At 36.4% G+C, this 25457-nt stretch overlaps 1 protein-coding gene across 1 annotated transcript in view; it reads right to left on the bottom strand.

The window, feature by feature from the left end:
* Positions 1-312: 312 nt before the first annotated feature.
* The window catches only part of C4H1orf185 (chromosome 4 C1orf185 homolog), a gene marked incomplete at its 5' end in the record, with an annotated part of 45238 nt that continues 20093 nt past the window's right edge, over positions 313-25457 (bottom strand). Inside the window, 2 exons of the mRNA XM_037021772.2 lie at positions 313-992; positions 11083-11114. Of these exons, the coding sequence (XP_036877667.2) occupies positions 598-992; positions 11083-11114 (427 nt within the window). The remainder of the gene's footprint in view (positions 993-11082; positions 11115-25457) is intronic.

Raw genomic sequence — 25457 nt, 5'->3', positions numbered from 1 at the left:
CAGAGCAGCTCACATTTTCCTCATAGTGGGGTAAGAGCTGGGAGGCCATTCTGAGATACAGACATAGAAGGGACAAAGAAAATTATTTTCTGGATTCTTCAGTTCCAGGTTCCCCTCCCTAGAGAAGGAAAGTTATACTGCTTACCAAAATCATGAAATAATGAGATTTGAATGGTGGGTGAATTATATATTTAAAATTCAGGAAAGCTGATGAAAGTTATTACATCCAGCTTTACTCACAGTGAAATAAAACTGAAAATGTCAAAAGTATAAGGAAATAATGTGAATGTTTATTCAAAAGTACATTGTGCTGAAGATTTCTTAAAGTATTTCTCCTGTATGTTGAAATACGTTTGTGTTATTTATTATGTCCTTTGATGAGATAAAGGGAGTTAAGCTTAGTATTCATGGCATCACTCTAGTTTTTCCTGTAATTTTGTTTCTAGTAATAAGAATTGGCAAGGGAAGTAGACCAATCTATGGTAAAGAGCAAGAAAAGCAATATTAGTATGGACAGGTTAAGAGACTCAGAAGCTGGTAATTCAGTTTTAACTTTACATGATTTTAGTGTATACAAAGTTTCCAAAAGAAAGAAAGTTATTCAATATTATGTTGAAGCTTTTGTATTTCAACCTCTGTATTTCTTTGTGAAAATATTTCCTTAATGCTGTCACCTTTCTGATCATCATAAAGTGGCATATTCAGTACATTTTCAGTACATCCTTCTAATGGAATGGTTGACAGGTATGAAAATGCTTTTTCCATTAGAGGTTCCTTGAGAACAGGCATTGGAAAGTTCTTTTTCTCTAGAGAATCATCAGAAAACCAGTCATCAGCTGCTTCTATACTTTGGCTGTAATAAGAATCATATTGTAATGTTGAACAGCTTAAAGGAACACTGCTGCAATTTGTTGCTGAGCTAGTCTCTAAGGTGTCGCAAAGGACCTTTTTTGTTGCAAGGCTGAATTCATCTTTGGAGTGGTCTTTAATTGCTGTAAAAGAAAATCAGATTTACCATGAATTTTGTATATTCATGAGCCAAATCTTAAATTATAAGGATGATGTTTCTTTTTAAAATACACTCTTTTTAGGGTTATAACAGATATGATGACACTACAGTGAAATTGCTGAGTTGCTTGACATCATTTGTGCAATTTTAAATTTGTTATTGGGAATTAGCAATATTTTCCTGATAATTGAGAGTAAAAAAGTCTATTCTAAATATAATCAACCTGTTTTAACAGAAGATTCTAAACAGGCTCAGGCTAGAAATCTCAGTTCTGGGATATACCTTAAAAATAAGAAAATGCAGATAGTTTTTTAACTATAGAGAAATGTTGACTTACTTAAAAAATAAATTTTAAAAAATGCCTCCTTAAGCAGACACATTACAAAATGTTTGGTTGCAGTGGGAAGGGCCTATGGGTTGGCTTAAAACCAATAAAAGTAATTCCTAACATTTGTATAGTGCCTTACAATTTGCAAAGCAGTTTGACATATTTCCAGATCTCATTCATCCTCTAAATAACTCTTCAAGGTAGTTATTATTAGTAAATAATAACCACATTATTATTTACTAATAATATAATAATAAAATAACAACTATATTATTAGTAAAATAACAACTATATTATTAGTAAATAATAACTTCACCAAAGAGAGGACTGAGACTGAGACTGAGAGAAATGATTCACCATGAACCAGATATAAAATGGATTTCAATTTAGATTTTTCTCACTCTAAGCCTCATGCTTCTCCCATTACATTATTTATGACACATAGTTGGTATTAAAAAATGTTAAGTTTAAGAAAATACCATTTAAACAATATCCTAAAAAATGTTTTATAGTATTTTACACATTAACTTTTTATATTAATGTATAACATTAATTTCAAAGCTGTTTTAAATACCTTATTACATTTTATATTCAGCATTCGTAAAATTATGCAGGAGGGTAATGTTTCAAGGTGCTTAGAGAATATGAAGTATCTAAAGGGTTACAAAACACTCATGTCTTTTAGCTTCTAGCATTATTCTATGGTACTGACTATACCTTTGAGTATAAATAAGGGACAAAATTCAACTTCCACATTTTTTTTTTGAGAGGGCATCTCTCATATTTATTGATCAAATGGTTGTTAACAACAATAAAATTCTGTATAGGGGAGTCAATGCTCAATGTACAATCATTAATCCATCTCAAGCCTAATTCTCGTCAGTCTCCAATCTTCTGAAGCATAACGAACAAGTTCTTACATGGTGAACGAATTCTTACATAGTGAATAAGTTCTTACACGGTGAACAGTACAAGGGCAGTCATCACAGAAACTTTTGGTATTGATCATGCATTATGAACTATAAACAATCAGGTCAAATATGAATATTCGTTTGATTTTTTTTTTTTGAGAGGGCATCTCTCATATTTATTGATCAAATGGTTGTTAACAACAATAAAATTCAGTATAGGGGGGTCAACGCTCAATGTACAATCATTAATCCATCTCAAGCCTAATTCTCGTCAGTCTCCAATCTTCTGAAGCATAACGAACAAGTTCTTACATGGTGAACGAATTCTTACATAGTGAATAAATTCTTACATGGTGAACAGTACAAAGGCATTCATCACAGAAACTTTCAGTTTTGATCATGCATTATGACCTACAAACAATCAGGTCAAATATGAATATTCGTTTGATTTTTGTACTTGATTTATATGTTGATCCCACATTTCTCCTATTATTATTATTATTTTTACTTTTAATAAAATGCTGAAGTGGTAGGTAGATGCAAGATTAAGGTAGAAAACATAGTTTAGTGCCGTAAGAGGGCAAATGTAGATGATCAGATGATCAGGTGTGTGCCTATGGACTAAGTATTAATCCAGGCTAGACAAGGGCAGCAAGACATCCACGGATGCAGAAGATTTCTCTCAAAGCAGGGGGGGTGAGGTTCTGAGCCTCACCTCTGTTGATCCCCAAATTCTCACCTGATGGCCCCCCTGCGACTGTGCCTGTCTTAGGTTGTTCCTCCCTTGAGGAATCTTACCCGTCTCTGGCTAACCAGTCATCTTCCGGGGCCATACAGGGAAATGTAAAGTTGGTAAGTGAGAGAGAAACCATATTGTTTGCAAAGGTTAGCTTTTTACTTCTTTGCAGATTTATGCCCTGTGGCTTCTATGCCCAGCACTTGACTCGAGGTATCTTTACCACCTGGAGGAATTATGATACTCGGTAAATTCGATATGAGGCACGAATTCTATTTAAGGGTTGTAATTAGGAAGGAAGAAGAAAAGCTATAGATGTAGCATATGAAGGAAACATGGGAGGATTGGTTATTTCTTTGACATATCTTCTTGTAGAGTACCTTAAGTATGTATAGGTTTTAAACTACTAACTAATTTGCACACACATATTAACATAATAGGAATACGGTGACATAAACAAAGCAAATCTATAATTACCATCCATCTCCAGTGAAGCCAAGAAAACCATTTAGGCACCCTAGGCATTTGTGAAAATTTATCTATGATATGATGGATATTGTCCAACTGTACTTGAACCATCAGACAAATTAAAGCAGCCCATTTCTGGGATCTGTTCACATCCCATATGTTCTTTTAACCATAGATAGTCTATAGTCATGAGATTTTGGAGTGCTACAACTTGCACCCCTCCCAACTCCTGGTTGAGTTCCAACAGTACAGATCCGGTCAAATTCGTTGTCTCACTGTATGCACATGCCAGCCTAGACATCTCCCTCCTCATTCCTATGGCAAGTCCAGGAGACGGTGGGCTGGATGCAGCCACAACCGCAGCATCGTCCAGATCCCTGTGGAGGCTTTTTGATGATCATCCCCCAGCACAAGTCCTCCAGAGAGTGCTGATGCCAGAAGCTCCTCCTCATATCGTATCTTAGTTCATTTTCTGGGTATCCAAGCTAGGCCGTGATCTTCTGCATAGTAACAAACAGACCCTTTGCCCACACTTTGACATGCCCTCTATACCACTGTGCAGAACTCATTGGAGGTCAGCACACAGTAACTGCTTTTTTTTTTTTTTAATTAAGAGAAAGTAATATTATCAGAAAAGAGTACCTCCATAGCTGATCATCTGACACCCTTTAAGTGATCAACATTAAGGATATTTAAAGCATGCGTTGATCTTTGATTTACCAATAGTTTTATCCTATCAAGGAGTAATCCCCCTTTTCTTTCTTTCGTTCTTTTTTTTTTTTTTTTTTTTTTTTTTTAGTTTTTAATCTACACTTACATGAAGAATACTATGTTTACTATGCTCTCCCCTATATCAGGTCCCCCCTAACAACCACATTATGGTTACTGTCCATCAACTTAGCAAAATGTTGTAGAGTCACTACTTGTCCTCTCTGTGTTGTGCAGCCCACCCTCCCCTTTCTCCCTCCCCCCATGCATGCTAATCTTAATACCCCCCTTCTTCTTCCCCCCCCCTTATCCCTCCCTGCCCACCCATCCTCCCCAGTTCCCTTCCCTTTGGTACCTGTTAGTCCATTTTTGGGTTCTGTAATTCCGCTGCTGTTTTGTTCCTTCAGTTTTTCCTTTGTTCCTATACTCCTCAGATGAGTGAAATCATTTGGTATTTCTCTTTCTCCACTTGGCTTATTTCACTGAGCATAATACTCTCCAGCTCCATCCATGTTGCTGCAAATGGTTGGATTTTTCCACTTCTTATGGCTGAGTAGTATTCCATTGTGTATATATACCACATCTTCTTTATCCATTCATCTACCGATGGACATTTAGGCTGCTTCCAATTCTTGGCTATAGTAAATAGTGCTGCAATAAACATAGGGGTGCATCTGTCTTTTTCAAACTTGATTGCTGCATTCTTAGGGTAAATTCCTAGGAGTGGAATTCCTGGGTCAAATGGTAGGTCTCTTTTGAGCATTTTGATGAACCTCCATACTGCTTTCCACAATGGTTGAACTAATTTACATTCCCACCAGCAGTGTAGGAGGGTTCCCCTTTCTCCACAGCCTCGCCAACATTTGTTGTTGTTTGTCTTTTGGATGGCAGCTATCCTTACTGGTGTGAGGTGATACCTCATTGTAGTTTTAATCTGCATTTCTCTGATAATTAGCGATGTGGAGCATCTTTTCATGTGTCTCTTGGCCATCTGTATTTCTTTTTTGGAGAACTGTCTGTTCAGTTCCTCTGCCCATTTTTTAATTGGGTTATTTGTTTTTTGTTTGTTGAGGCATGTGAGCTCTTTATATATTCTGGACGTCAGGCCTTTATCGGATCTGTCATTTTCAAATATATTCTCCCATACTGTAGGGTTCCTTTTTGTTCTATTGATGGTGTCTTTCACTGTACAGAAGCTTTTCAGCTTAATGTAGTCCCACTTGCTCATTTTTGCTGTTGTTTTCCTTGCCCGGGGAGATATGTTCAAGAAGAGGTCACTCATGTTTATGTCTAAGAGGTTTTTGCCTATGTTTTTTTCCAAGAGTTTAATGGTTTCATGACTTACATTCAGGTCTTTGATCCATTTTGAGTTTACCTTTGTATATGGGGTTAGACAATGGTCCAGTTTCATTCTCCTACATGTAGCTGTCCAGTTTTGCCAGCACCATCTGTTGAAGAGACTGTCATTTTGCCATTGTATGTCCATGGCTCCTTTATCAAATATTAATTGACCATATATGTTTGGGTTAATTTCTGGAGTCTCTAATCTGTTCCACTGGTCTGTGGCTCTGTTCTTGTGCCAGTACCAAATTGTCTTGATTACTATGGCTTTGTAGTAGAGCTTGAAGTTGGGGAGTGAGATCCCCCCTACTTTATTCTTCTTTTTCAGGATTGCTTTGGCTATTCGGGGTCTTTGGTGTTTCCATATGAATTTTTGAATTATTTGTTCGAATTCATTGAAGAATGTTGCTGGTAATTTGAGAGGGATTCCATCAAATCTGTATATTGCTTTGGGCAGGATGGCCATTTTGATGATATTAATTCTTCCTAGCCATGAGTATGGGATGAGTTTCCATTTATTAGTGTCCCCTTTAATTTCTCTTAGAAGTGACTTGTAGTTTTCAGAGTATAAGTCTTTCACTTCTTTGGTTAGGTTTATTCCTAGGTATTTTATTCTTTTTGTTGCAATGGTGAATGGAATTGTTTTCCTGATTTCTCTTTCTATTGATTCATTGTTAGTGTATAGGAAAGCTACAGATTTCTGTGTGTTAATTTTGTATCCTGCAACTTTGCTGTATTCTGATATCAGTTCTAGTAGTTTTGGAGTGGAGTCTTTAGGGTTTTTTATGTACAGTATCATATCATCTGCAAATAGTGACAGTTTAACTTCTTCTTTACCAATCTGGATTCCTTGTATTTCTTTGTTTTGTCTGATTGCCGTGGCTAGGACCTCCAGTACTATGTTAAATAACAGTGGGGAGAGTGGGCATCCCTGTCTGGTTCCCGATCTCAGAGGAAATGCTTTCAGCTTCTCACTGTTCAGTATAATGCTGGCTGTGGGTTTATCATATATGGCCTTTATTATGTTGAGGTACTTGCCCTCTATTCCCATTTTGCTGAGAGTTTTTATCATGAATGGATCTTGAATTTTGTCAAATGCTTTTTCAGCATCTATGGAGATGATCATGTGGTTTTTGTCTTTCTGTTTGTTGATGTGGTGGATGATGTTGATGGATTTTCGAATGTTGTACCATCCTTGCATCCCTGGGATGAACCCCACTTGGTCATGGTGTATGATCCTTCTGATATACTGTTGAATTCTGTTTGCTAATATTTTATTGAGTATTTTTGCATCTACATTCATCAGGGATATTGGTCTGTAATTTTCTTTTTTGGTGGGGTCTTTGCCTGGTTTTGGTATTAGGGTGATGTTGGCTTCATAGAATGAGTTTGGGAGTATTCCCTCTTCTTCTATTTTGTGGAACACTTTAAGGAGAATGGGTATTATGTCTTCTCTGTGTGTCTGATAAAATTCTGAGGTAAATCCGTCTGGCTCCAGGGTTTTGTTCTTGGGTAGTTTTTTGATTACTGTTTCAATTTCTTTGCTCGTAATTGGTTTGTTTAACTTTTGTGTTTCTTCCTTGGTCCGTCTTGGGAGGTTGTATTTTTCTAGGAAGTTGTCCGTTTCTTCTAGGTTTTCCAGCTTGTTGGCATATAGGTTTTCATAGTAGTCTTTAATAATTCTTTGTATTTCTGTGGAGTCTGTCGTGATTTTTCCATTCTCATTTCTGATTATGTTGATTTGTGTTGACTCTCTTTTTCTCTTAATAAGTTAGGCTAGAGGCTTATCTATTTTGTTTATTTTCTCAAAGAACCAGCTCTTGGTTTCGTTGATTTTTGCTATTGTTTTATTCTTCTCAATTTTGTTTATTTCTTCTCTGATCTTTATTATGTCCCTCCTTCTGCTGACTTTAGGCCTCATTTGTTCTTCTTTTTCCAGTTTTGATAATTGTGATGTTAGGCTATTCATTTGGGATTGTTCTTCCTTCTTCAAGTGTGCCTGGATTGCTATATACTTTCCTCTTAAGACTGCTTTCGCTGCATCCCACAGAAGTTGGGGCTTAGTGTTGTTGTTGTCATTTGTTTCTATATATTCCTTGATCTCTATTTTGATTTGTTCATTGATCCATTGATTATTTAGTAGCATGTTGTTAAGCCTCCATGTGTTTGTGAGCCTTTTTGTTTTCTTTGTAGAATTTATTTCTACTTTTATACCTTTGTGGTCTGAAAAATTGGTTGGTAGAATTTCAATATTTTGGAATTTACTGAGGCTCTTTTTCTGAGCTAGTATGTGGTCTATTCTGGAGAATGTTCCATGTGCACTTGAGAAGAATGTATATCCTGTTGCTTTTGGATGTAGAGTTCTATAGATGTCTATTAGGTCCATCTGTTCTAGTGTGTTGTTCAGTGACTGCGTGTCTTTACTTATTTTCTGCCCGGTGGGCCTATCCTTTGGGGTGAGTGGTGTGTTGAAGTCTCCTACAATGAATGCATTGCAGTCTATTTCCCTCTTTAGTTCTGTTAGTATTTGCTTCACATATGCTGGTGCTCCTGTATTGGGTGCATATATATTTAGAAAGGTTATATCCTCTTGTTGGACTGAGCCCTTTATCATTATGTAGTGTCCTTCTTTATCTCTTGTTACTTTCTTTGTTTTGAAGTCTATTTTGTCTGATATTAGTACTGCAGCCCCTGCTTTCTTCTCACTGTTGTTTGCCTGAAATATGTTTTTCCATCCCTTGACTTTTAGTCTATGCTTATCTTTGGGTTTAAGGTGAGTTTCTTGTAAGCAGCATATAGATAGGTCTTGCTTTTTTATCCATTCTATTACTCTATGTCTTTTGATTGATGCATTAAGTCCATTTAGATTTAGGGTGACTATTGAGAGATATGTACTTATTGCCATTGCAGGCTTTAGATTCATGGTTACCAAAGGTTCAAGGTTAGCTTCTTTAGTATCTTACTGCCTAACTTAGCTCGCTTATTGAGCTGTTATATACACTGTCTGGAGATTCTTTTCTTCTCTCCCTTCTTATTCCTCCTCCTCCATTCTTCGTATGTTGTGTGTTTTGTTCTGTGCTCTTTTTAGGGGTGCTCCCATTTAGAGCAGTCCCTGTAGGATGCCCTGTAGAGGTGGTTTGTGGGAAGCAAATTCCTTCAGCTTTTGCTTGTCTGGGAATTGTTTAATCCCGCCATCATATTTAAATGATAGTCGTGCTGGATACAGTATCCTTGGTTCAAGGCCCTTCTGTTTCATTGCATTAAGTATATCATGCCATTCTCTTCTGGCCTGTAGGGTTTCTGTCGAGAAGTCTGATGTTAGCCTGATGGGTTTTCCTTTATAGGTGACCTTTTTCTCTCTAGCTGCCTTTAAAACTCTTTCCTTGTCCTTGATCCTTGCCATTTTAATTACTATGTGTCTTGGTGTTGTCCTCCTTGTATCCTTTCTGTTGGGAGTTCTGTGTAATTCCATGGTCTGTTCGATTATTTCCTCCCCCAGTTTGGGGAAGTTTTCAGCAATTATTTCTTCAAAGAGACTTTCTATCCCTTTTCCTCTTTCTTCTTCTTCTGGTATCCCTATAATACGAATATTATTCCTTTTGGCTTGGTCACATATTTCTCTTCGTGTTGTTTCATTCCTGGAGATCCTTTTATCTCTCTCTATGTCAGCTTCTATACGTTCCTGTTCTCTGGCTTCTATTCCTTCAATGGCCTCTTGCATCTTATCCATTCTGCTTATAAATCCTTCCAGGGATTGTTTCACTTCTGTGATCCCCTTCCTGACATCTGTGATCTCCTTCTGGACTTCATCCCACTGCTCTTGCATTTTTCTCTGCATCTCATCCCATTGCTCTTGCATTTTTCTCTGCATCTCTGTCAGCATGTTCATGATTTTTATTTTGAATTCTTTTTCAGGAGGACTGGTTAGGTCTGTCTCCTTCTCAGGTGTTGTCTCTGTGATCTTTGTCTGCCTGTAGTTTTGCCTTTTCATGGTGAAAGAGATAGTTTGCAGAGCTGGTACGAGTGACCGCTGGAAGAGCTTCCCTTCTTGTTGGTTTGTGGCCTTCTCCTGGGAGAATAGCGACCTCTAGTGGCTTGTCCTGGGCAGCTGTGCGCAGACAGGGCTTCTGCTTCCTGCCCAGTTGCTATGGGGTTTATCTCCGCTGTTGCTGTGGGCTTGGCCTGGCTGGGGCTGCTCTTCCAAAATGGTGTAGCCCTGTTGGAGGGGGAGCGGCCGGGAGGCTATTTATCTCTGTAAGGGGCCTCTGTGCTCCCTGCTGCCCAGGGGGTTAGAGTGCCCAGAGATCCCCAGATTCCCTGCCTTTGGTCTAAGTGACCTGTCCTGCCCCTTTAAGACTTCCAAAAAGCACTCTCCAAACCAAAACAACAACAGCAACAATGAGAGAGGGAACAGAAAGAAAAAAAAATGGAAAAAACATGCTATTTTTTTTTTTTTGTCCTCAGGCACCAGTCCCAGCCACCTGCTCACTGGTCCTGCTGCCCTGTCTCACTAGCACCGGGGTCCCTGTCCCTTCAAGGCTTCCAAAAAGCACCCACCCACTGGTCCTGCAGGGAAAGAACGCTCGATATTCTTTGTCCTCAGACGCTGGTCCCAGGCACCCGCTCACCAATCCCGCCGCTCTGCCTCCCTAGCACCGGGGTCCCTGTCCCTTTAAGGCTTCCAAAAAGCACTCGCCAAAAAGAGGAAAAAAAAGGGGAAAAACGCGCGATTTCCTCTGTCCTCAAGTGCCGGTCTCAGGCACCCGCCCACCGGTCCCGCAGGGAAAAACGCGGGATATTCTTTTTCCTCAGGCGCCGGTCCCAGGCACCCACTCACCAGTCCCGCCGCCCTGCCTCCCTAGCACCAGGGTCCCTGTCCCTTTAAGGCTTCCAAAAAGCGATCACCAAAAAGAGGGAAAAAAAGGGGAAAAACGCGCGATTTCCTCTGTCCTCAGGTGCCGGTCTCAGGCACCCACCCGCCGGTCCCACAGGGAGAAACGCGGGATATTCTTTGTCCTCACGCGCCAATCCCAGGCACCTGCTCACCAGTCCCGCCACCCTGCCTCCCTAGCAACGGGGGCCCGTCCCTTTAAGGCTTCCAAAAAGCACTCACCAAAAAAAACCCGCTCTGGTTTCTTTCCACCCGCCGGGAGCCACGGGGAGGGGCACTCGGGTCCTGCCGGGCCGGGGCTTGTATCTTACCCCCTTCGCAAGGCGCTGGGTTATTGCAGGTGTGGATGTGGTCTGGATGTTGTCCTGTGTCCTGTGGTCTCTATTTTAGGAAGATTTTTCTTTGTTATATTTTCATAGCTCTATGTGTTTTTGGGAGGAGATTTCCACTGCTCTACTCATGCCGCCATCCTGGCTCCGCCTCCCAACTTTCACATTTTAACTTAAGTTATGATATTGAAAGTTGTGTTTTCTAAACATATACTCATTCACATGCTCATAAATTAATATTTTCCTTGAATTTTCATGGTTTAAAAATATTTAGATAGTATTTAAGATAACCTGTTACTTCTATAAGATGTGAATTACTCTAAGTTAATTAAGATGTCTTCTAATAAATTGTTCAAAGTACCTTTTATACGTACTGTTTTCTTTTTTTCTTTGCTCCTACATAAGAAAATGTTATTTGTATTTTAAAAACTGAGTAGCTTTTATATAATTTCTTTACTATATTTGATATTTATATAAGAATATGTTTTAAGATCATAATACATTTTTGATGGAATAATTTTTTCCACAGATATGAATTAATTTCAACAAACTCTATTGACAGAAAAGAAAAAGTGTTGAGGTATCATCTGAAAAGAATGTGAATTGGTTCAAGAAGGCAGTCTCCAAGACAGAAAATGAAGGGGTGAAATAGAGTTCAACAGGATTATTTCTCCCCATCCTAAGAGTCAATTGGCTATAACTAGAGAGGGAGCTAAAAAAGTAATCAGAATGCTTAGATTTAACTCATTTCATTAACCAAAAACAAAAAAGCGAATTCTGGCTGGAGGCTTTTATAAAAATGTGACTATTCTTTTGTAGCAAATAAAGTATTTGCTCAAACAATATATTCCACATATGTTCTGGGAAGTGTGGTGGTACAGTAGTTCTCAAACTTCAGGGTATTGGAATTACCTATTGTGCATGTGAAAATGCTGATTCTTGGGCATGATATCAGACCCTACAAAAACAGATGTTTTGGGAGTGGATTTGGGACTATGCATTGTAGCACAGTCTGCAAGTGGTTCTGACTCAGGTTTTCCTTAGACCAGTAGATAAACGATGGTCTAGTATACAGGGTGTCCGAGATGGAGTGGATGAAGATGAGGCTGAAGAGATAATACAATTGTCTCTTGTGCTTTGGTGGAAAAGTATTAGTACTCTGGGCTGATCTGCATTGTCCTGTCCCCCCAAAAGTCTTGATTAGGATACTTAGGATATACATATGTATAGGGTATGCATACAAACATATGTAGGATAACACTTAGCACCTTTTTCACAATCAACTTTACTTCTTTGTCACTTTCACCTTTTACTAATATAAATGCCAGAAATGGCTTTTATATTAGACTTACCTTGCCTGGATTTAGGACCAATTCAGTTTATGACTCCTGTAAAAATGGTATTAGAACATTGCTTCTCAAACTTTAATGTGCCTATGTATTACCTGAGGAGTTTGTTTAAATGCATATTCTGACTCAGTAAATCTGAGGTAGGGTTTGAGATTCTGCATTTCTAACAGGCTTATGGGTAATGATGATATTGCTAGTCTGGGAACCACAGAGTAAGTCCCTCGACTGATTAAAATTCTACCCCAAGTAAGGGAATGACAAATGGGCATGCTTATATATTCTACATATAAATAAATAGAATTTTTCTGGAGGACAATCTAACACATCCACTTCTAGAAATTTATTATGCCAAGTAAATAATTTTGTAAGTATTCAGTTACCAGAATGTTCGATACAACATTTTTAGCATTTTTAAAACATGGAATTTAAAACTCTGAAAGTAAGGAAATAGTTAGATATATTATGATACATAGATATAATACAATGGATATTCTTTCAACTATTAAAAATGATATATTTTACATTTATAGTATCAGAAGTAAGTAAGGACTCAGAAATGATGGAGACATGTCAAAAAGACAGGAACAATCTTGAAGGGGTGTCCATTGGTTACATTTGGGAAAATTTGATCATCAAAATAATGATAGTAATGGATTATAATCTGCTGAATAAAATAGAAATCCATGAGTCCATACTGATAACAAATAAATGAAATGAAGAAGGGAGAGCCTGTTTTTTACAGGAAAAGCCAAATGACAAATGTGAGTAGTAGAATTGAAATGGGAGTGGTAGAACAGGAAAATTATCACTTTGCTACATCTTGTAAAGAATGGCTCAGGCAAGAATAATAAATTATATAGCTAGCAGGTAGAGTTTGATGAAGACAAGGATATTTAAATGATTTCAGTGTCACCATATACATTATTTATTAATCAATTGTATTTATATTTACTAATGACAAACAATTGGGAAATAAAATTTACAAACCAATATTTATCATAGCATAAAAATGCCTATGAATAAATCTAACAAATGTAAAAGACTTCTATATTGAAAGCTATGGACTAATATTAAAGCAGACTTCAACACATGAAATTAATAAATTTAAATTAAAGAAAACATCAATAAAGGTAGAGTTCATGGATTGGAATAATCAATATTGTTAAGATGTCCATTCTCCCTAAATTGATATACAGATGTCTGTCCTTTTTTATTTATAGATTCAAGTAAGCCTCTTTGAAGAACTAAACAAGCTGCTTTCCAAGTTAAGTGGAAAAGACACAGCACCTAGAATAGCCAAAACAGTCTTGAACAAAGAATGATATAGTTGGAGGACTTACAATACTTGATTCTATGATTTAACTATAAAGCTACAGTAATCAAGACAGTATATATATATATTTAAGGACATAGTTCACTAAAAAGAATACAGAGTTCATACCTCAAAATAGTGAAGGCCACATATGACAAACCCACAGCTAACATCAAACTCAATGTTGAAAAGCTGAAAGCTTTTCCTTTAAGATTATAACAAGACAAGGATGCCTACTCTCACCATTTTTATTCAGCATAGTACTGCAAGTTCTAGCCATAGCAAGTCAGACAAGTTTATCTAAAAACTCCACCAAAAAACTATTAGAATAACTAGATTCAACAAAGTTGAAGGATACAAAATTAATACACAGAAATCTGTTGCATTCCTATATACTAACAATGAGCTAGGAGAAAGAGAAATTAGGAAAATAATTTTATTTACAATTGCATCAAAAAGAATAAAATGCCTAAGCATAAACCTAACCAAGGAGATGACAGATCTATACTCTGAAAACTATGAAATACTCATTAGAGAAATTAAAGAAGACACAAATAAGTGGAAATCTATCCTGTGCTCATAGATAGGAAGAATTAATATTGCCAAAATGGCCATCCTGCCCAAAGCAATTTACAGATTCAATGCAATCCCTATTAAAATTACAACAGCACTTTTCAATCAACTAGAACAAATAGTTCTAAAGTTCATACAGAACCAGAAAAGACCCCAAATAGCTGAAGTAATCCTGGAAAGAAGAACAAATCTGTGGGGATTATGCTCCCTGACTCCCTGACTCCCTGACTCCCTGACTTCAAACTCTACTACAAAGCCACAGTAATCAAGACAATTTGGTACTAGCACAAGAATAGACTCATAGATCAAGGAACAGAATAGAGAACCCAGATAAAAACCCATGCATATATGGTCAATTAATATATAATAAAGAAGCCATGAATATACAATGGGGTACACAGGCTCTTCAATAATTGGTGTTGGGAAAACTGGACAGCTGCATGTAAGAGAATGAAACTGACTTACTAACTCCATTCACAAAAGTAAACTCAGAATGGATTAAAGACCTCATATAAGACATGAAACCGCAAAACTCTTAGAAAACATAGGCAAAACTCTCTTGAACATAAGCATGAGCAATTTTTTTTTCTGGACACATTTTCCTGGGCAAGGGAAACAAGAAATGAACAAGTGGGACTACATCAAACTAAAAGTCTTCTGTACAGCAAAGAACACTATTAACAGAACAAAAAGGCAACCTATAGTATGGGAGAATATATTCATAAATGATTTATCTGATAAGAGGTTAACATCCAAAATATATAAAGAACTCCATATGTCTCAACAATAAAAAATAAATAACCCAATTAAATGGGCGGACCATCTGAACAGATAGTTTTCCAAACAAATACAGATGGCTAAAAGGCACATGAAAAGATGATCCACATTGCTAATCATCAGGGAAATGCAAATCAAAAACACAATGAGATATCACCTCATACCAGTCAGAATGGCCACTATCTAAAAGATAAGAAATAACAAGTGTTGATGAGGATGTGGAGAAAAGGGAACCCTCCTGCACTGTTGGTGAGAATGTAAAATTGGTGCAGCCACTATGGAAAGCACCATGTAGGTTCCTCAAAAGCTAAAAATAGAAATACCATATGATCCTGCACTTCTAGGAATTTACCTGAAGAAAACAAAATCTCCAATTTGAAAAGATATATGCACCTCTATGTTTATTGCTGCATTATTTACAATAGCCAAGATATAGAAGCAAAAGCAACCAAAGTGCCCATCAACAGATGAATGGATAAAGAAGATGTGGTACATATATACAATGGAATAATATTAAGGCATAGAAAAGAAAGAAATCCTGTCATTTGTGGCAACTTGGATGGAATAAGAGGGTATTATGCTGAGTGAAATAAGCCAGCTAGATAAAGACAAATAGCATTTAATTATGCTTATTTGTGGACTCTAAAAACAGAACAGCAGTAGACGCAGAGACACTGAGAAGTGACTGGTTACCATGGGGAGGGGTTGCAGTGGGTGGGCTGGATAAGAAGGATAAAGGGGCACAAAAATCTCAAACATAATATAGTTTGGTCACAGGGATGGAAGTGCAGCATGGAGAATATAATCAGTGGTTCTGTAACATCTCTCTATGTTGTCAGATAATAACTGCACTGGTTGGGGTAAGTATTTAATAACATGTACGTGCTGACCTATTGTGTTGTGTACTTGAAACCAATATAATATTGTGTATCAACTATACACATAAAAATACATATAAAAAAAGAATACATACAAAAAATACACATAAAAAAAGAATACAGAATTCAACAAATAAACCAACACATACAGAGTAGACTGATTTTCATTCAAAGTGACAAATTAGTTCAATGGGGAAAGAAAAGTCTTTCTACAAAATTTCCTGGAATAACTGGGAATGATCATGGAAAAAGATAAACCTTGACCTCTACGTCATAGACCTAAACATAAAACCCAACACTATAGAGCAAAGAAAACAGAGAATATCTTTACAACCTTAGAATGATAAATATTTGTTAGAATACAAATTTAGAAGAAAACATTCATAGAATACACTTCATCAACAGTAAAACTTCTTGCTGATCAAACGATACCATTGTAAAAATGGACAGACAAGCCACAGTCTGGGAAAAAACATTCACAGCATATATATCTCACCATTAAGACAGGTATCCAAATTGTATTAAGAATTTCTATAAATCATTTACTTGTTAACTTGTTGTTAAAAAACAAACAAAACCAACAACCCAGTTAAAAATCAGGCACAAGACTTGAACAGGTTTGTCACAAAAGAAAATATAAACCGGCCTATGAACACGTGAAAAGGTGTTCAACATCTTTAGCCTATCAAGAGAAATGTGAAGTAAAAGTATATCGAAATGCCATTTCACAGCCAGTAAAATAGCTAAAATAAAAATACTAACACCACCAAAGGTTGGCAAGAATATGGAGCAACTGGAATTCTCATTTATTGTTGATGGGAGTGGAATAAATTACGACCACTTGGAAACTTATTTGGCAGTTTCTCATAAAGATACACGTAAGCCCATCACCAATTCTATGTTCAGGTATTTTCTCAAGAAAAATGAAAATATGTGTTCACTAAAAAGTACATGAATATTTAGAGCTGTCTTATTCATATTAGTCAAAAACTGGAAACAACTGAAATGTCTATTAACAAGAGAGTGCATAAACAAATTATTGTATATTTCTACAGTGGAATATCACTTATCAATAGAAAGAACAAAGTTCATGGTGAATCCCAAAAACTTGTGTTAAGTGAAAGAAGCCACATATAAAATGATTCTATTTATATGAAATCTAGGAACAGACAAAAACTAAACTTTGTTGTTAAAAATCAGAAAGTGTTTATCTGGGATGGGTAGGGGATTTGACTGGAAGGAGACATGAAGAAACTTTTTCAGATAATAAAAACGTTCTATGTCTTGTTTGGGTGTTGTTGGTTGAATGTATACACAATTGTTAATGTTCATTGAGTGGAACATCTAAGGTCTTTGCATTATATTTTAGGTAATTATATATCAACAAAATATTTTAAAGAAACATATCAAGTTCACTTTGGTGTCATTCTTCCCCCAAATCCATAATCCCAGTATAATAATGAGAAAACACCAGATAAAACCAAACTGTGGGACATTACAAAATACATGAACAGTACTCCTGAAAATTATAAAGATCAGGTAAAACACAGAAAGACAGACACAGTCAAAGAGCAGAAAAATTAAAGAGACAAATACAGTGTGGTATCTTGGATCAGGTCTTGAAGTAGCAAAAGTGTGTGTAAAACCTTAGTGAAACCCAGATAAAGAGTGGAATTCAGTTAATTGTAATGAACTAATACTGGTTTTTTTAGTTTTGACAATGTACCATGGTAACCTCAAATTTTAATATTGAGGGAAAAACTGGGCAAAAAGTATAAGTGAACTATATTATCTCTGCAACTTTCCTATAAATCTAAAATTATTCTGAACTAAGAAGTTTTCTTAGAAATCATCACAGAAGCATGAACATATGAAATTTCTTGTAATAAAAGCTAGCTTAAGATGGGCAAGGCATTTATGAAGGTAATTATAAAGACTTATTGATGTATATAAAATATAATGTATATAAATATAGAGAAACATCATGTTCATGGATGATAAGACTTCCTATTATAAAGAATCAGTTTTTCCCAAATTGATCTAAAAACATACTATGGTTTTCTCTCAAAAGCATTTCAGTAAATGTTACTAGATAGTTTGGCAAATATATGGAAAAAAGTGAAATTGGATTGCTAATATTTATGCCAAACATAGAAATAAATTTTACATTGTTGAAAGACATATAGTCAAAGCTACAAAACTCTTAGAGGACATCATAAAAGGGTATCTTAATGACTTTGGAGTATGGATGGAAATAAATCATAAAGGAAACAGCTGAGAAATTAGGTTATGTTAAAAATTAAAGAAATTTCTGTTCATCAAAACACACTATAAAAATAGTGAGAAGAAAAGCCGCAAAATGAAGATGTTGAAATTAATATAACTGACAAAGGATTAGGCATTCAGAATAAATAACTCTTTAAACATTTTATAATAAAAAGATTAAGAGAAAAAGAGGTATATGATTTGGAAAGGCATTTTATTTGAGAGAATTGACCATTTAACTTAAGAAAAGATTTTCAACATCTTATATCATTAGGATAGTGCGAATCAGAGCAACAAAATGCACTTTGCATACCTATTACAATGGTAAAAATTCAAAACACTGACAACAGCAAATGCTGGTGAGGATATAGAGCAACAGGAACTCTCAGTTCATTGTCTGGGAATGAAAAACGGTACAGACAGTTGGGCAGTTTCTTATGAAACTAAACACCTCCTACCATTTGATTCAGCAATCATGCTCCTTGGTATTTACACAGAGGAGTTGAAAACATGTCCATGCCAAAATTAGTACATGGATGTTTAAGGTAGCTTTATTCATAACTGCCAAACCTTGGAAGCAACCAAGATGTCACTCAGTAAATGAGTGGTTAAATAAATTGAGGCATATCTATACAATTCAGCTCTATGGAATACCACTCAGTGCTAAAAAGAAATGTGCTATCAAACCTTGAAAAGATGTGGAGGAATCTTAAATGCTAAATGAAGGAAACCAATTTGAAAAGGCTAGATACTGTATTATTCCAAATATGTAACATTCTGGAAAATCAAAACTGGAAACAGTAAAATGATCAGTGGTGCCAGGAGTTGCAGGGATGGAGGGATGAATAGGCAGAAAACAAGATTTTTAGGGTAGTGAAACTATTTGTATGATACTATATCGGTGGATCTCTCTATCTCAAAAAAAAAAAAAAAAACAACACCCACATGTATATATATACACGTATATCGCCTAAATATATTTAAAACCCATAGAATGTGTCTAGAGTGAGTCCTAATGTAAACTACGGGCTTAGGGTGATGATGTGCCAATGTAGTTTCATCATTTGTATCAAATGTACCACTCCGGTGCAGGATGCTGATAGTGGGGGAGGATGCAGGTGGTATGGGGACTTTGTACTTCCTGTTCAACTTTGCTGTGAACCTAAAACTGCATGAAATCATAAAGTCTATTAAGAAAAACTACTGTGAGATACACATCCATCAGACTGTCAAAAATTTAAGAGTCTAAAAATATCAATGTTTGTTGAAGATACAGAGCAATACTAGCACTTACGTATGCTTTGGGATAGTGTATATTGATAGCTACTTTGTAAAACAATTTGAAATTATCTAATACTACTAAACATGCATATATCCCATGAGTCAGTAATTCCACTGTTTCTATTCCCTATAGAAATTTCCTTAAAAAACAATGCAAATTTTAATATAAAATTTGATAAATTTATGTAATGGGATACCATGTAACAGTAAAAACAATAAATTATGGGCATATGCAGCAACATGGATGAGTCTTAGGAATTTAATATTGTGCATAAAGGGAAGAACTATTAGACATGGAGTCCGAAAATACTCAATTTAATAATACATTGTTCACAAAGACAAATACCAAATGATTTCCCTCATTTGAGGAGTATAATAATGAAGCAAAACTGAAGGAACAAAACAGCAGCAGACTCACAGACCCCAAGAAGGGACTAGTGGTTACCAAAGGGGAGGGGTGGAGAATGGAGAAGGGGATTGTGGGGTATCATGATTGGTGCACATGGTGTGTGTGGGGTTAGAGGGAAGACAGTGTAGTTCAGAGAAGACAAATAGGGACTCTAGCATCTTACAACTCTGATGGACAGTGACTGCAAAGGGGTATGGGAGTGACTCAATAATAAGGGTGAATGTAATAACCACATTGTTTTTCCTGTGAAACCTACATAAGAGTATATATCAATGATACCTAAATAAAAAAAGGAAAAAAAATATTGTTCAAGGATCTGTTACCGTTTATGGTAAAACCTTAAGGAAAAGCAAGGAAAGGGTTAACAGCAATTACAGGATAATAGGCCCTTCAGTGAAGGGTGGGGGTGCAGAATATAAGAAATAGATGAAGACTCAGGACATATCAAAAGTACAGGTAATATTCTATTTCTTAATCTGGGTGGTGGGTATAAAAATTCTGTTATTTTTTAAAATTGTGTGTGTGTATTCTTGCGTATGTGTGCCATTTTTCACAATATAAGTTTTCTTAGAAACCTCTAATTTTGTATCATATGAAATCATATTTTTTGTTATAATTTTCATCCTCCTGCCTGTATAGTGCAGGCCAATATACAGGCAGAACTGAGATGAGAAAGAGAAGAACATGAAAAAGAATCCTTTTTCACTGAAACTGATTGTGGTTGAGATCAGCACTACTTTATTCTTTTTATACATTTCAATGCTATATATATATTTTTTTAATTTTATTTTGGTATCATTAATCTACAATTACATGAAGGACATTATGTTTACTAGGCTCTTCCCTTCACCAAGTCCCCCCCACATCCCCATTCATAGTCACTGTCCATCAACATAGCAAGATGCTGTAAAATCACTATTTGTCTTCTTGTGTTGCACAGCCCTTCCCGTGCCCCCCCCAAACTATACATGCTAATCGTAATGCCCCCTTTCTTTTTTCCCGCCCTTATCCCTCCCTACCCACCCGTCCTCCCCAGTCCCTTTCCCTTTGGTAACTATTAGTCCATTCTTAGGTTCTGTGCTTCTGCTGCTGTTTTGTTCCTTCAGTTTTTCTTTTGTTCTTATACTCCACATATGAGTGAAATCATTTGGTACTTGTCTTTCTCTGCCTGGCTTATTTCACTGAGCATAATACCCTCTAGCTCCATCCATGTTGTTCTCAATGGTAGGATTTGTTTTTTTCTTATGGCTGAGTAATATTCCATTGTGTATATGTACCACATCTTCTTTATCCATTCATCTACTGATGGACATTTAGGTTGCTTTCATATCTTGGCTATTTTAAATAGTGCAGCGATAAACATAAGGGTGCATCTGTCTTTTTCAAACTGGAGTGCTGCATTCTTGGGGTAAATTCCTAGAAGTGGAATTCCCGGGTCAAATGGTCTATTTTGAGCATTTTGAGGAGCCTCCATATTGCTTTCCACAATGGTTGAACTAATTTACATTCCCACCAGCAGTGTAGGAGGGTTACCCTTTCTCCACAACCTCGCCAACATTTGTTGTTATTTGTCTTTTGGATGGTAGCCATCCTTACTGGTGTGAGATGAAATCTCATTGTGGTTTTAATTTGCATTTCTCTGACGACAAGCGATGTGGAGCATCTTTTCATGTGTCGGTTGGCCATCTGAATTTCTTCTTTAGAGAACTGTCTATTCAGCTCCTCTGCCCATTTTTTAATTGGATTATTTGATTTTTGTTTGTTGAGGCGTGTGAGCTCTTTATATATTTTGGATGTCAACCCTTTATTGGATCTGTCATTTATGAATATATTCTCCCATACTGTAGGATACCTTTTTGTTCTATTGATGGTGTCCTTTACTGTGCACAAGCTTTTTAGCTTGATATAGTCCCACTTGTTCATTTTTGCTTTTGTTTCCCTTGCCCGGGGAAATATGTTCATGAAGAAGTCACTCATGTTTATGTCCATGAGATTTTGCCTATGTTTTTTTCTAAGAGTTTTATGGTTTCATGACTTACATTCAGGTCTTTGATCCATTTCTAATTTACTTTTGTGTATGGGGTTAGACAGTGACCCAGTTTCATTCTCTTACATGTAGCTGTCCAGTTTTGCCAGCACCATCTGTTGAAGAGACTGTCATTTCCCCATTGTATGTCCATGGCCCCTTTATCGAATATTAGTTGACCATATATGTTTGGGTTAATGTTTGGAGTCTCTATTCTGTTCCATTGGTCTGTGGCTCTGTTCTTGTGCCAGTACCAAATTCTCTTGATTACTGTGGCTTTGTAGTAGAGTTTGAAGTTGGGGAGTGAGATCTCCCCGCCCCACTTTATTCTTCCTTCTCAGGATTGCTTTAGCTACTCGGGGTCTTTGGTGTTTCCATATGAATTTTTGAACTATTTGTTCCAGTTCATTGAAGAATGCTGTTGGTAGTTTGATAGGGATTGCATCGAATCTGTATATTGCTTTGGACAGGATGGCCATTTTGACAATATTAATTCTTCCTAGCCAGGAGCATGGGATGAGTTTCCATTTGTTAGTGACCTCTTTAATTTCTCTTAAGAATGTCTTATAGTTTTCAGGGTATAGGTCTTTCAGTTCCTTGGTTAAGTTTATTCCTAGGTATTTTATTCTTTATTCTTTTTGATGCTATTGTGAATGGAATTGTCTTCCTGATTTCTCTTTCTATTAGTTTATTGTTAGTGTATAGGAAAGCCACAGATTTCTGTGTGTTAATTTTGTATCCTGCAACTTTGCTGAATTCCGATATTAGCTCTAGTAGTTTCGGAGTGGAGTCTTTAGGGTTTTTTATGTAGAATATTATGTCATCTGCAAATAGTGACAGTTTAACTTCTTCTTTACCAATCTGGAGTCCTTGTATTTCTTTGTTTTGTTTAATTTCTGTGGCTAGGACCTCCAGTACTATGTTGAATAACAGTGGGGAGAGTGGGCATCCCTGTATTGTTCCCGATCGCAGAAGAAAAGCTTTCAGCTTCTCGCTGTTCAGTATGATGTTGGCTGTGGGTTTATCATATATGGCCTTTACTATGTTGAGGTACTTACCCTCTATACCCATTTTGTTGAGAGTTTTTATCATGAATGGATGTTGAATTTTCTTGAATGCTTTTTCAGCATCTGTGGAGATGATCATGTGGTTTTTGTCTTTCTTTTTGTTCATGTGGTGGATGATGTTGATGGATTTTCGAATGTTGTACCATCCTTGCATCCCTGGGATGAATCCCACTTGGTCACGGTGTATGATCCTTTTGATGTATTTTTGAATTCTGTTTGCTAATATTTTGTTGAGTATTTTTGCATCTACATTCATCAGGGTTATTGGTCTGTAGTTTTCTTTTTTGGTGGGGTCTTTGCCTGGTTTTGGTATTAGGGTGATGTTGGTTTCATAGAATGAGTTTGGGAGTATTCCCTCCTCTTCTATTTTTTGGAAAACTTTAAGGAGAATGGGTATTATGTCTTCTCTGTATGTCTGATTAAATTCCGAGGTAAATCCATCTGGCCCAGGGGTTTTATTCTTTGGTAGTTTTTTGATTACCGCTTCAATTTCGTTGCTGGTAATTGGTCTGTTTAGATTTTCTGTTTCTTTCTGGGTCAGTCTTGGAAGGTTATATTTTTCTAGGAAGTTGTCCATTTCTCCTAGGTTTCCCAGCTTGTTAGCATATAGGTTTTCATAGTACTCTCTAATAATTCTTTGTATTTCTGTGGGATCGGTCGTGATTTTTCCTTTCTCGTTTCTGATTCTGTTGATTTGTGTTGACTCTCTTTTCCTCTTAATAAGTCTGGCTAGAGGCTTATCTATTTTGTTTATTTTCTCGAAGAACCAGCTCTTGGTTTCATTGATTTTTGCTATTGTTTTATTCTTCTCAATTTTATTTATTTCTTCTCTGATCTTTATTATGTCCCTCCTTCTGCTGACCTTAGGCCTCATTTGTTCTTCTTTTTCCAATTTCTATAATTGTGACATTAGACCATTCATTTGGGATTGTTCTTCCTTCTTTAAATATGCCTGGATTGCTATATACTTTTCTCTTAAGACTGCTTTTACTGTATCCCACAGTAGTTGGGGCTTTGTGTTATTGTTGTCATTTGTTTCCATATATTGCTGGATCTCCATTTTGATTCGGTCATTGATCCATTGATTATTTAGGAGCGTGTTGTTAAGCCTTCATGTGTTTTTGAGCCTTTTTGCTTTCTTTGTACAATTTATTTCTAGTTCTATGCCTTTGTGGTCTGAAAAGTTGGTTGGTAGGATTTCAATCTTTTGGAATTTACTGAGGCTCTTTTTGTGGCCTAGTATGTGGTCCATTCTGGAGAATGTTCCATGTACACTTTAGAAGAATGTGTATTCTGTTGCTTTTGGATGTAGAGTTCTGTAGATGTCTATTAGGTCCATCTGTTCTAGTGTGTTGTTCAGTGCCTCTGTGTCCTTACTTATTTTCTGTCTGGTGGATCTGTCCTTTGGAGTGAGTGGTTTGTTGAAGTCTCCCAGAATGAATGCATTGCATTCTATTTCCTCCTTTAATTCTGTTAGTATTTGTTTCACATATGCTGGTGCTCCTGTATTGGGTACATATATATTTATAATGGTTATATCCTCTTGTTGGACTGAGCCCTTTATCATTTTGTAATGTCCTTCTTTATCTTTTGTTACTTTCTTTATTTTGAAGTCTGTTTTGTCTGATACTAGTATTGCCTCACCTGCTTTTTTCTCTCTGTTGTTTGCATGAATTATCTTTTGCCATCCCTTGACTTTAAGTCTGTGTATGTCTTTGGGTTTGAGGTGAGTCTCTTGTAAGCAGCATTTGGATGGGTCTTGCTTTTTTATCCATTCTATTACTCTGTGTGTTTTCATTGGTGCATTCAGTCCATTTACATTTAGGGTGATTATTGAAAGGTATGTACTTACTGCCATTCAATGCTATATTTTATACTTTTCTTCTGAATTAGGTTCCTATCACTTCCTACCTAATCAAGAAGCCTGAATAATATTGTGTTACTATGTACATTGTTTGTCTCTCCAACTAGACTATAAATCTCTTGGGAGCAGGGACTCTTGTCTCCCTTGTTCATTGTCAGATTTCCAGTTGCCTATAACAGTGCCTGGCACATAGTGCTTATTCCATGTTTGTTGAGTGAATAATAAGCAACCTAAGTAAAATATAGTACTCTTTTATATGTACTTCTTCCATCACAGCACTCATAACATTTTTGTTATTGTCCATTTGTCTGTTTCTACAATTACATATGAAGATATCATTATAGCAATAGTATCTAGCAAAAAGCCTGGTATATTATGGGTAAATTCAATTCATATTGAATGCATACATAAAAAAAATTTTTCCCTCTGTAATGCAATCTCTTATTTCAAACTATCCTTCCTTTAAAAGTCAAAACTAATAATCTTCAGAATTAATTTGATTATTAAACCTACCTGCTTAAAAAATTCAGTTATCATAATAGTATATTTGTATGGTGCTCACTATCTAGCCAGACACTGTTTTGAGTGCTTTTAACATACTAATACATTTACTTCCAATAATAATTCTATAGAGATGAAATCATCTTCAATTTGCAGATGAGGAAACAGGCACAGAGAAGTTAAGTAACTCGCCTAGGATTGCCTACGAATGCATAGCTAGCAATGGTAGAGCCAGAATTCTAGCCTGAGTAATCTGTCTCTACAGTCCATGCTCTTGGCCATAATTCCATAATGCTCACAGTGGATCTGTATGACCTGTGGGTTAAAATCCAAAATCCTTAGCCTGCAAATGAGGGTCCTCACAATCTCACACCCAGAAATTTTTCCACCACTTCCATGTATGAACCTTTGGCTCCAACCATTACATTTTTACT

The sequence above is a fragment of the Manis javanica genome, chromosome 4 (genome assembly GCF_040802235.1).
Source record: "Manis javanica isolate MJ-LG chromosome 4, MJ_LKY, whole genome shotgun sequence".
Classification (NCBI taxonomy): domain Eukaryota; kingdom Metazoa; phylum Chordata; class Mammalia; order Pholidota; family Manidae; genus Manis; species Manis javanica.
The sequence above is the reverse complement of the archived record's forward strand: the minus strand, read 5'-3'. Positions and strand labels throughout refer to the sequence as shown.